The 12,948-nt window shown below is 42.0% G+C and overlaps 1 protein-coding gene across 2 annotated transcripts in view; it reads left to right on the top strand.

Annotated features, from left to right (window-relative positions):
- Positions 1-12,948, top strand: part of LOC122472282 (pregnancy zone protein-like) — a 46,905-nt gene that overhangs the window by 30,291 nt on the left and 3,666 nt on the right. The window contains exons 17-29 of one of the 2 annotated variants that reach the window (XM_043561684.1): positions 1,795-1,885; positions 4,879-5,038; positions 5,418-5,641; positions 5,948-6,079; positions 6,284-6,405; positions 6,624-6,675; positions 8,856-8,939; positions 9,453-9,629; positions 9,920-10,007; positions 10,658-10,814; positions 11,200-11,274; positions 11,563-11,746; positions 12,171-12,394. In XM_043561684.1, the coding sequence (XP_043417619.1) occupies positions 1,795-1,885; positions 4,879-5,038; positions 5,418-5,641; positions 5,948-6,079; positions 6,284-6,405; positions 6,624-6,675; positions 8,856-8,939; positions 9,453-9,629; positions 9,920-10,007; positions 10,658-10,814; positions 11,200-11,274; positions 11,563-11,746; positions 12,171-12,394 (1,770 nt within the window). Of the gene's footprint in view, positions 1-1,794; positions 1,886-4,878; positions 5,039-5,417; positions 5,647-5,947; positions 6,080-6,283; positions 6,406-6,623; positions 6,676-8,855; positions 8,940-9,452; positions 9,630-9,919; positions 10,008-10,657; positions 10,815-11,199; positions 11,275-11,562; positions 11,747-12,170; positions 12,395-12,948 lie in introns of both variants that reach the window. The other variant, XM_043561683.1, reaches the window with a different exon arrangement.

Here is a 12,948-nt window from a genome sequence, read left to right as displayed (position 1 = left end):
CAATACATACAATGTTGAATAAATAAATGACTGAATACACAAAGTATAATACTTTCATCATCTTTACTGCAGTAAAATTTCCGGGAAAACTGAAAGTAGTCTTTCACAAAGAAAAGATTTACAAAACTTGGGTCGGAATGTGAGCAGGCCTGGGGCGGGTTACATAAAATGTCTAGCTTTCAGATTAACTGTAACTAGACAGTGTCACGAAGGGAGACTTTGTCCAGCTTTGAGATGAAGTCTTATCACACGACCAAAGAGGGCTTAAAACCCTTATTGTAGCTTGAGGAAACGTGCCCTTCTTCCGCAGCGTAGCGGAGAGCAATTTAAATCTCCTTCTTCTAGAGCCTCCGGGATCGTAAATCAGTTGGTGAGAGAGGGGTAGGTAGAGGACTCTTTAGGCTCATTAGCTAACTGTTTCATCTTTAAACATTTGCTTCTGACTTCTTTCTCCCTATTTCATGTCACTGCCACCACTGATAACTGTGTCTCAGCCTCGCACAGTTTCCCGCGTATTCGGAGGTAAGACAGCGAGTGGTATTTCCTGGTGACTAATAGTGAGGAAAGAGGCCGCTGGGACCAGGTGAACTCGAGGAATGAGGCTACTGTAGGCATCTGCATGTATGTTTTGGATGCAGAGATTCAAGATACCTGCAAGAAAATGAGAAAGAAAAGAAGCAAGACTAAATTAGGAAAGGGATGGGCTGAGCATAGATATTTAGGGAAAGACACATTTTCCAATAAAACTTAAAGAATACAAAGTGTAACTAACTGTGAAGAAAAATCTCCAATGTGCAACCCTATAATTTCAAATGAAAAGAAACATAAACAATTATTCTGTGCACACACACACACACACACACTATATATATATATATATATATATATATATATATATTTGTTTGGAGAAACAAATATTGGTTGGTTGGAGAAAAGGAAGGGAAGATAAACATACAGGTGCAAAATAGTTTCTTGGATGCAAAAGATAATTAAAGAGGCATCAGCGTATAGCAACAAAATTCAGAAATAGGAATCAGTGGAATCAGGGTTCTAATCCCAACTGCTAGTCACCAACTGGATGAACTGGACTGTCTGTGACTCCGTTTTCATATTTATAAAATAGCTCTCTTCCTTTTTGTGTGGCACTTTCATGATGATCCTATGGGCTAGCATGATAATAATGAAAGTGTGATCGTGTAGGGAAGGAAAAATTCCTCCTCTACGCCTCGGGGTGTTCCGGCTGGACTAAGAATTCGATTTCCAGGAGACAGATTAACAGGAGAGAAAAACGGTTTTATTACATGCTCTGGGGGCCCAATAATGAAATGGAGACCTAAAGAAATGAACAAACAGGAAGCTTTTGTACTTTTTAGCCAAAGAGAAGACAAATCTGTGGGAAACTGACAGGATAAAGAAAACATGTTCGGGAGCTTTAGAATTCTAAATGGAATTTGGGCTGAGGTCATAGATTAAAAAAATAATAACGGGGTTTGTTTCTACAACATTCTTGGCTTTAAAGTTCCTATCTCTGGTGATAAGGATTTTTATTTCCCTTACCCTTTCCATGAAAGGGTACCTTTCATGTGGGAGATTTATTTACCACTGTGAGGAAGACCGAGGAGGGATTGAGTGTCCTTGAACCAAATGTTTCCCAACTAGCCTCAATTCAAAATAATCAATATGCTATATTCGCTTTGGGCAGCCTGCTCTTGACCCCTACAGTACAAATGTAAGAAAAGCTTCCATTCTCAGGATTGGATTGCCAATATGCTTTAATAACCCATTTTCTTCCAGTCTGCAGGATTAAATATTTTTACCAACTCAAAACTCCACAGTGTGTCTTTTTGTTGGCTGCCTCCACCATATCCTGTAGTCTATGAAGACGGTAAGGAGGAGATACCTTTGCCTGCTAGGATAATAGGGGAAAAAATGATGTTTTGCTGGGGTGGGGTGGGATGAAAAGTTATTTTTCTGAGTATTGAATCTTGTGACTCTTGTGAATCTGCAGCGACTTCTTGGTGAGTTTTCTTCAAATAACACCCCCTCCCCTCCAAAAAGAAACAATTTTTAAAACAATTATCGTTTCATTTTTTTACTCTGTCTCTGAAATCAAAGTTGACTGCTTTTTTGTCCTAGCCTTCAGTAGTCGCGATTTCAAATCCTCCCTATCCAGTGTGGGTTCAACACCTCAATTAGTCAGCATAAGACAGATTTTACTGCAATAACAACCAAACTCCCACAGCTCAGCAACTAAGATGACAACAGTTTGCTTTTCTTTGTTCGCTCACACAAAACTGCATATGCATCCAGTAGCTGTCCAGAACGGCTCCCTCCCAATCAGTGAGTTAGGGGTACCTGTTCTATTTTCATCTTGTGACTCCATTTCCCCTGTGCCATCCAAGACCATTACCATGGGAAAGGAGGGAAATGATTATTTTGTCCTGCTGTGGAAGTGGCATATCTGCCCTTCCTACAAGGAAGGCTGAGAAATGTGAAAGATCGTATGGACATTAATTGTCTCTGTCATATTCTTTTATGAAAATCAAAGTGACTTTGATATGTCGAACGAAACAGAATAGCCCAACTTTTGGCAGTTAGACTACTGGTCTCCTTGTGTGTTTCAAGTATACCTGGCAAAGAGGAAAATTTGAAAAGATGCTGAGTATTCTTTTCTATTGCTGTCACGTCTAGAGAAAGTTTTCTCTACGCATTTGTATATCCACTAGTCCTACTTTCTAATAAGAAATGTTCTAGTATAAAGTGTTCCTTAAAAACAAAATAAACACGGACTTGACTACAGTAGACATTATTTACCTAAGAAGACAAAGAATCAAGTTCTAGTTGGCAACAGAGGAGCAAATCAGAATATTCCCTCAACAGAAAGAAAATTCTGTATCGTGAAAAAAGCAGTGTGCTCAGGGCCAAGGGACGTGTTCTTATCTGTGTGGTAGGTCATATGGGACTTTCCAAATTCACAGACTAAGGCTCAACTTCTTCAAATCTGAAATCAGAATGACAACATCAAAGTTACTGAGCATGTGTTGTGAGCATAAGTGAAAAAATGTAATCATGTTGCCATGAATAGTATATGTTTAAAAAAATAATTGAAAAGAGGGGTGACTGGGTGGCTCAGTCAGTTAAGCTTCTGACTCTTGATTTCAGCTCAGTTGATGATCTCGCGGTTCATAAGTTTGAGCCCTGCATTGGGCTCTGCACTGGCAGTACACAGCTTGCTTGGGATTCTCTCCTCTCTCTCTCCCTCTCTCTCTGCCACCCAACCCCTCTCAAGATAAAGACATAAACCTAAAAAATAATAATGATAATAATAATAATTGAAAAGCACTATTACTTTATTTTCCTATCCCTCTTAATACCAAGTGTGTATTTTCTTTCCCAACATAAGAGAAAACGTGCTCATAGAATGATCCAGAAAACCTAAAAACAGAGTAGTGTCATTACATTCTTACCCCAAATATTCTGTAAGACTCTATGCAAACTTTGCATTTGTATTTGTCACCTACCCATTCTTTCCTTTTCCTTCTCAGTTATACCACCTTATTCTTGTGCCTCATTATTTCATAACGAAATTACTTACAAACCACCCTAATTTACTTTTCTTGCCTCCGGTCCTTCTTCACGTCGGTCTATCCTGGATACTGTGAAGGGCACTATCACCCTTAAACGTTGCTCTTATCATGTCACTTATTTCCCATAGATGGTCACCATTTCCAGAATTCATAGAATTATTGTACTTAAGGCTTTAAAAAGGCATGTTCCACTGTATTATTTTATGTGTATGTAAAATATATATCATATTTATATTTATATATTTACACCCGTGATCTTTAGATCTTCTGATCTCTAGAGTGTCACTTTTTTTTTTTAATTTTTTTTTCAACGTTTATTTATTTTTGGGACAGAGAGAGACAGAGCATGAACGGGGGAGAGGCAGAGAGAGAGGGAGACACAGCATCAGAAACAGGCTCCAGGCTCTGAGCCATCAGCCCAGAGCCCGACGCGGGGCTCGAACTCACGGACCGCGAGATCGTGACCTGGCTGAAGTCGGACGCTTAACCAACTGCACCACCCAGGCGCCCCTCTAGAGTGTCACTTTTATTTAAATCAAGCTAACTCCTGCATTAACAGATCTACTTTATTTGCCCTAATCTTCCTGGTACTTCATTATATAACTACACCTACTGTTTACTCAACAAACCCTCAAGATAGACATCTCACTCCCTTTTCCCTGTGGAGGATCCCTTCTGACTTCTGTGTACATACTTTTAGAGCCCTTTCCTTCAAATATCTCCTCGATTCTCCTTTGTTTCTCATCTTTCAATGATCATCGAAAATTCTACTTTGGTAAAGTCGTTCCTGGTCACTCAAAAGTTCATTTTCTGTCCTTTATTGAGTTTCTGGGGTCTATAACATCCTCTACTGTATTCTAGTGTTTGTGTCCCTATCTCATTCACTGTCAAGGAAAAAAGCGTTTCTTAAATCCCTTCTGTAGCTACTACTCATTCTTCTCATTCAGTTCTCACTGCAAGTGGAGAACACGTGATCATCCTTTCAGTGTAAAGGCACTATTTGGTGTGTTATTCCTCCCGTTGCTAGTTGAATAATCCACAGAGAGCTACATTTGTTTTCATTTCTGGAGACAAATACATTTACCTCCAGACTCTTTGAAGGAGATAGGATTAGCTTTCCCAGAGAACAAATGGGTAAGTGAACAAAGTAACAAGCTGATAGGTTAAATTGCTCTGATGATGAACATTCCCTGAGCAAATGACCATATTCTGCTTGAGAAACTAGGCAACGCGAAGAAATTCATGATAAAAATGAGGTTTACGTTGGGCCCTTCGTATTGTCTTTCCACAGCCCTTCCACAAGTCTTACCACAAGTAGCACCTGGTGTTGGAGGAAGAGCTCAATCAATAGCAATGAATGAGAATGTTCCAGCCATAGTAGAACGTCCCATGAAAGAGACAATCCGAAAGTACTTCCCTGAGACCTGGATCTGGGACTTGGTACCCCTCGAGTAAGTTGTGTGTTGCCCAGAATTTAGTTTAGGAAAAGATGTGACTCCTCCTCTTTGATTCTGGTGTTAGCGTTGGTTCCTGAGCCCTTCAGTGCTGTTCCATTTCTTTCCAGTAAACATTTAGGCTCATAGTTCATTGATCTCATAGATCAGCAATGCGAATTTTTTTCTAATTTCATCCTGAGATATCTAAAACAATGGAAAGTGGGAAGCTACCCTTGCCTCTAAAAAGAAAAGAAAAACTTCCAGAGACCTCCTGAGGAGTCCCAAGTTTAGCACTGGCCACACTGGGTTACTAAGTTGCCCCGCTCTGGAATCAGCTACGGCCCGTGTTAAAAAACGTGTTGACTCACAGCGTTCCTCTTTTTTCCTTCTCCAGTTTATCAGGTAGAAGTGAGTTGGCAGCGAAGGTCCCTGACACCATCACTGAGTGGAAGGCCCATGCACTCTGCTTGTCTGGAAACACAGGGCTGGGTCTCTCCCCCATCATCTCTCTTCAAGTGTTCCAGCCCTTCTTCGTGGAACTCACTCTCCCCTACTCCGTGGTTCGAGGAGAAGACTTTACCCTCAAAGCCACCGTGTTCAATTATTTGTCCCACTGCATTTGGGTAAGGGCCCTTCTCTGGGAGCAAGCAAGAGTTCAAGGAAGGCACCCAGTCGCCATTCATTATCCCGGTCTCCTACATAATCCCCCAGCAAATCATAGCTGAATAATGATGTAGGCTAATTTTGGAATGGAATAGGTGCTAAGAGCAAAGCTACCTGGCCCGTCCAAGGTGGCAACGTTATATTTGCTTGGGGTTCTATATTTTCTGCGTATTCCTAAATTCAGATATTATTTCCACCTGATTCCTTCTTTCCCCCCCCCCCCCCCCGTGTTCTTTCTCACACTTGTGGGCGGGTATGGGGTTCAGGTCAGTGTGCAGCTAGAAGCCTTCCCTGACAACTCGGCCGACCTAGTGAGAAAGAACGAAGCCAATCACTGCGTCTGTGGAAGCAGGCAGAAAACGGTGTCCTGGACTGTGACTCCAAAGTCACTGGGTGAGTGATAAGGTTGTTGGCAACTCCCACTCCCTGCGTTGTAGTGATTTGCTTTCCGCCCTGACCCGGATACGTGGGGGTTTTCCCTCCTCCTTCAACCATGAGGCACTGAAAGAAAACCATCGTATCTACTGGAGAAACTTAAAAAGAGAAACCATTCAATATGGAATCACTGTTTAACTCCTTAAGGACCTTATTTTCCAGGCAAGGTGAATTTCACAGCTACCGTGGAGGCCCTGCAGTCTGAAGAATTGTGTGGCAACGAGGTGCCTAGAGTCCCGGTAGCTGGGCAGAAGGACACTGTAGTCAAGCCCTTATTAGTCGAGGTACGTGGGTAAACTTCCTGAGTCTCAGAGGCCTTATTATATTATATAGCACTACCTACTATGTATGTGAGTGCCATTTCGTTCCCAAGAATAGAAATGGATCTGCAGCTCAGTGTCTTACTAACATTTTCTCCTCTCCTTTCGAGTAATTGGGTGGTTTTTTCTCTACACTCAGTATGACTTTACTTTTTCACTTTTTTTTTTTTCCCAACGAAAAGCCTGAAGGAATAGAACAGGAGGAAACTTTCAACACACTCCTCTGTGCATCAGGTAAGGGTCAAAAGTAGACAAAATTCGCACGTTCAGCCGCTCGCGCCCAAGTGTAGAGTTGTAGAATGCCATATGCGGTATGGTTTCCTCTGGAGAAAAAAAGTAGCATACTCTCCCAAGGGCAAACCTCAGGGCAGTTGATTCAGAACGGTCTTTTCCAGATGAAGACTCAAAGAAGTTAAAAGACTTACCTAAAAGCTTCCGGCTAATAAGGAGAACCAAAGCTGATGACCGCAGAACAGGATTCTTTCCAATGCACCTGCGTTTTCAAACTTCTCCCTAAAGAATTTTCAAAGTATTGAAATACCTGTGTGGCAAGAGTAGTCATTATTCAATGACTAGTTTAAATGTACTCAAATTTAACTTACTCATGTAAGTCATTTGAAGAAGAACTTCAGGTCACTAGCATATATAGAAAGCCAATATCTTACTAATGCTATCAACAAAACGATATAAAAATTACCATGAAAATGTTCAACTCTGCACCATCTAGAATCCTCTTGAGAACAGTGCTCCGTGTGCAGATCTCTCCTGTATGTAAGCATCCCTTGATAATCTCATTCAGTCACAGAACTTGAATAACTTGAATAACTCCAGCTTTGCACTGGAGACAGCAAAATGTACAACTTGGGTCCACACTGCCTTCCCAGTTCAGACTCGTGTATTCAGCTGCCCACTTATCAACTCCACTGACGGGCCTGTGGACTCATAGGTATTTCAAAGCCAGCATGTTCAAAGCTACACTTCTGGTTCCCACAAACCTGCTCCTCCTGCCATTTTTTTTTTTTTTATCCATCTCAGATGATAAAAATCCCATTCTTCTACTTGCCTGAAGCAAAAATTTCATAGTCATCCTTCACCATCACTTCATTACATTCCACACCCAATCTGTTTTCAACTATGATCGGCTCCACCTTGACATTTTATCCAGAACCTTCTTACTTCTCACCATGTGCACGTCTACTCTAGTCTTTCCTCTCCTGGATCATCTCAATAACCTCCTAACCGGTCGCCTGGCCACCTGCCCTTGATCCCTGACAGCAGGAGGGATTATTTAAAGCACACTTCAGATCATGTGCCCCGTCTGTTCAGACCTTCCGAGAATTTCCCATGTCCCTGAAAGTTACAGCCTATTCCTCCAGTGTCCCCTCCAAACCCTCACGAGTGCCATGACTTCATACCCGTGACTCTCTCCCTCACTCACCCTCCTCTGGGCACAGTGGACTCCCAGTCTGGTCTCGGAACACAGCCAGCATGCTCTAATCTCTGGAGTCTTTTCGCTTTTTGTTCCTTTTCCCTGGAAGTCTCTTCCCCCAGATATGTGTAAATCATATCCCTTGACATCCTTCAAATCTCCGGTCACCTATGATTTTATTGAAGAGAGGAGCTTACTTCACACCAGCTCTGTCTTTGTCTTACCAGCTGTCCCATATAAACATTCTGCTTTAATTTTCTCTATAGAACTTCTTTTTTTTTTAATTTTTTTAACATTTATTTATTTTTGAGACAGAGAGAGACAGAGCATGAACGGGGGAGGGGCAGAGAGAGAGGGAGACACAGAATCGGAAGCAGGCTCCAGGCTTTGAGCCATCAGCCCAGAGCCCGACGCGGGGCTCGAACTCACGGACCGCGAGATCGCGACCTGAGCCGAAGTCGGACGCTCAACCGACTGAGCCACCCAGGCGCCCCACTATAGAACTTCTTAACGCCTATCATACTAAATATTTGTTTGTTATCTGATTCCTCCCGTTAAAATGAAAACTCTGGGAAGTCAGGAATTTTTTTTTTTTTTGAAAATTGTTGTATCATTGCACTTGAAGCAGAAGCCGGTATATCGCGTGCACTTAATGCATATTTATGGAATGGAGGTATTTTTATAAAAAACACTCATCATATATATCAGCATAAACAGTTAGGGGAAGAAAATCGTCATAACATAAGGCATGTGCTCAGAAGGAAATCGGTACAAATTTAGCACGGACATATATTAGTTAATACGGACTTCACTGCGAGATGAACCATGACTTTAGGAGAAACTTGGACGGCATCAAAGAAATTATACAGTGATCCAGAGAAAGGACAGGTGGGAATTTGATCAAAAAGGGGAAGAACTTGAAACAAAAGTAGGACATTGCTCTCTTGTTGTCCCTCCCTTGTACATATTTGTCTTCTTTCGTTAGAAACTGGAGTGTCTGAAAAGCTGTCACTCAAAGTTCCTTCGGATGTGGTTGAAGGATCTGCCAGGGCGACATATTCGGTTTTGGGTGAGTCTGCCAGCCCGAGGCAAACAATTTTCCATCTCACTATTCCCGTGCACGCAGCCTCACTATCCACAGTTAAGGCATTGGCTGTAGGCATTCGTTTGAGAGCAAGAGTGCTAAGCTAAGAATCGCATTGGGTATTAGTCAGAAGGGGGGCTGAACAGATGTTGTGCTACCTTGACACACTCTAAAAAGTACCAAGGGTCACCTCTCGGTGCCCTCAAATTCAAGAGACTGACTAGGTGGTGAGGCATCCTAAAAGTCGGTTTTTACCGGACAAGTTGTTCATCAGAAAAGATGGTTCCTGCCAGATTTTTCCATCCTTGAACCACTGACTTTATTTTTTCCACTTTTCTCTATCCTTTCTATTTCTTGTTTTTCTTCGCCTCTTATGCTTTCCTGTCCTTCTCTCTATAAGTGATTTGACCTCACACTTTGCTAGTAATCTATCTTCCTATCCCAACATAGACCAGCTCTGAGTGCCTCGGATTGTTTTTTATGTCTCTCATTCCCCAGGTGACATACTAGGTTCTGCGATGCAAAATCTCCAGAATCTTCTCCGGATGCCATATGGTTGTGGAGAGCAGAATATGGTCCTTTTTGTCCCTAACATCTATGTTCTGAACTATCTGAATGAGACAGGACAGCTGACGGAGGATATCAAGTCCAAAGCCATCAGCTATCTTGTCAGTGGTGAGAGATTACCCCGAAAGGAGAAATCTTAACTGATTCCCTAAATAGCTCTTTCACTGAACTCCAATCAGTTTCTCCTTGGTTAAGATTTAAAAAAAATCACCGTTGCTACGATAACCAATCAAATGCCCCACTATACCTCCAGAAAATTCAATGGCATTATCCAGTCTTGGAGATATCTTGATAACACAGTAGTTTTCCTAAGGTTCCTAACCAAGTTTTGAGGAAAAGACTGATTAATTCTCCAATGTTTCTGCTATTTCCTAAACCTACGAATACTTCCTTTTCAGGGTACCAAAGGCAGTTGAATTACAAGCACAAAGATGGTTCATACAGCACCTTTGGGGATTATGATGGTAGAAGTCAGGGAAACACTTGGTAAGATAATTATTTCCATATGCTCACTGTGGATTCATTCTATTTGGGAATTCTGGAGATAGTGATTCTCTGATACCTGGAGTTGTTTCATGGAATGCGCTATCCTTTAAAACTCCACAAGCCTGTCATCGCTATCGTGTGATCTCACCAATTCATGTATGAATGCTCACCTGTTGCAATAGTAGAGTAAATAGCAGTACAATAAAGATCCCCCAAAATGGAAAAATAAGGCAGGAAGCATTGTAATGTGAATGGCAAGAGAAGAAGCTTCTATACTGTGTATTAAGGGAAGGAAGAGGGAAAGGACCGAAAGAGACTGTGATGTGATAAAGAATCATTTAGGAAATGGCGGTTTGGGTGACGGACAGCGTTGTCGGGCAAACATTTTGCACGAGAAAAAAGTGAAAAAAAAAAAGTGGAAAGTTCTTCATCAACTCTGAAGAAACCAGTTAAGTCGAGAGATTCAAGAAAGAACTCAGAGAGTTGCTGCACAAACAAAAGAATATTTAGCGTGCACGTGTCCTGTCCCCCCCCAATTCCCCCAATGGTTGCTTCCACTGAGTTGTGAAGACCAAAGTCTGAATGCCGTTGCCCAAAATGAGCTTTGAACGTGAGATGGTCCTCATGTCTGTCTCTTCTGTGCTGGACAGGCTTACTGCGTTTGTGCTCAAGTCCTTTGCTCAAGCCCGGTCGTACATTTTTGTGGAGAACTCGCACATCACGGATGCCCTCACTTGGCTCTCACAGAAGCAGAAGGAAAATGGTTGTTTCCAACGCTCCGGATCACTGCTAAACAATGCTATTAAGGTGGTGCCATTAATTTTGTCCTGGTCCCTGGAAATAGTCACATGTAGGGACAAAGATACTCCTACTGATTCCTCAAGTCTCGGTGACATAGATTTGAGGTAGGGCAGTAGGTTCTAAAAGCTTCTGCAACCTGACAACAAATCAGTAGTTTTTTAGGGAATTAAAATAGTGTGCGAAATGCCTCAGCATGTTACTAAGAGAGAGGGTGAGTGGTTTGGAACTGATTCAAGAATTTTAGGGTGGAGGAGAAAGAGAGGAAAATCAATCATACTGCACAAGAAAAGATGCTTTCTGGTGAAAAGTGAGCAAGGGGAAAAGTAGAGTTAGCCAACTCCGGCTAATGAATATTGGAATGTTTGAGTATCTCTGCCTGTGATCTTTACAGGGTGGGGTAGACGACGAAGTGACGCTCTCTGCCTACATCACCATTGCTCTGCTGGAGATGCCACAGCCTGTCACTGTATGTACCAGCACAGTCCCTATATCCTGTCTCACAAATATAAGGAATACAAATCACGAAATTATGAATCTCTGAGGACAATGAGTCGTGGTTTTTATGGTATTTAATTTTGGTATATTTTCACTGGCACATAAAAGACTGGATACTTTTGGAAGCCGCAGAGGAAATTATTCTCGGGTCAGAACCGTGATGTTACGTGACACGTGGAGACTATCAATCCGGTGTTAGCCTGGAGACCGTTCATTAGCCTGGTTGTGCTAGATAAAGATCTTTTTTCATCTGTTTTAGCACCCTGTTGTCCGCAACGCTCTATTCTGCCTGGAAAGTGCCTGGAGATCCATCTCAGACTCAGAGGCCCCAGGAAATCTTGTCTACACCAAAGCATTATTGGCCTATGCCTTTGCCCTAGCAGGAAACCAGGCCAAGCGAAGTGAGCTGCTTGAATCACTGGACAAAGATGCTGTGAAAGAAGGTAAGAGCTGCTACGGTGAAAGGAGGTAGAATTTACCTCCAGAGTCACCAGTGATCAAAAGAAGGAAGAGAACCTATCATGACTATAGTACATCACATATAGCACATTATATTATTATAATGATGATAAGAATAATTATCATTGATCCAACGCTTCAATTCTGTAGGTGACATGGAATATTTTTTCAGTTCACACATTATAGACTCTGCAGCCCGACCTCTAATATCACACCAGTATGTAACAGACACAGAGAAAAAAAACTGTGATTTACTGGAAACGTAAATTGGCAGAGCGTTGCTCGATTGGTGATTACTGTTTTTACACCGGCTCACTACGACGTGAGCTCTAACGCTAATGAATATTCATGAATCAGATTTAAAAGTCATTCTTTAAGTTGAAGATCATACTCTTTTCCCTTTCAAAGATGAGTCGATCCACTGGCAGCGTCCTGGGAAAGTTCAAGAAGTTCCGTCGCTCTATTATCAACCCCGGGCTCCTTCTGTTGAAGTGGAGATGACCTCTTACTTGCTCCTTGCCTATCTTACTGCTCGGCCTACCCCATCTTCGGAAGATCTGTCTGTGGCTTCACGTATTGTGAAATGGATCACCAAGCAACAAAACCCCAATGGGGGCTTCTCCTCCACTCAGGTCTGTGGAGAGGCCCTGGGAAGAAAAATAAATACCTGACTACCTATGTAGACACAACCATATTCTAGGAGTTGGATAATTGGATAATATTTCTAATTCATACTTGCTCCATTCCTCCATCAGCAGAAGGGTTCCAGCCCCCTGTCTTAATATATTCATTACTGCGCTGCCCTTCGTACAGTCTTTCTTATCTTCTCTCCTTAGTGGACCCCCAACTGTAAAATAGATCAATCTTTTTAACGCAGTATTTCATAAAATTACTTCCTCGTTAAAGTAAATCTTTTTTTTCACCCAAAGACTAGAATCATCTAGTATTTTATTCAAAACATTTCCTCTCCCCAGTAAACACGAAGACTCCTATCTGCTTGGGCTGATCCCTTTGCTTTTTTCTGGAATTGGCTCTCTCCTTTTTCTGTGTCTTCCCACCCTGGTAGTCCCTGATGCCCCTCTTCTGTCTATATAAACCCTTCTCATGATTCATTCATACTCTTATGTCTAACATTCTTCACAGTCTCCTCTGACTATCTAGCTCCGATTTCTTCCCCTTTCTTCGA

This window comes from Prionailurus bengalensis, chromosome B4 (genome assembly GCF_016509475.1).
Source record: "Prionailurus bengalensis isolate Pbe53 chromosome B4, Fcat_Pben_1.1_paternal_pri, whole genome shotgun sequence".
NCBI classification, from domain to species: Eukaryota; Metazoa; Chordata; class Mammalia; order Carnivora; family Felidae; genus Prionailurus; species Prionailurus bengalensis.
Note: the sequence above shows the minus strand (reverse complement) of the source record. Positions and strands in the feature narration are given on the sequence as shown.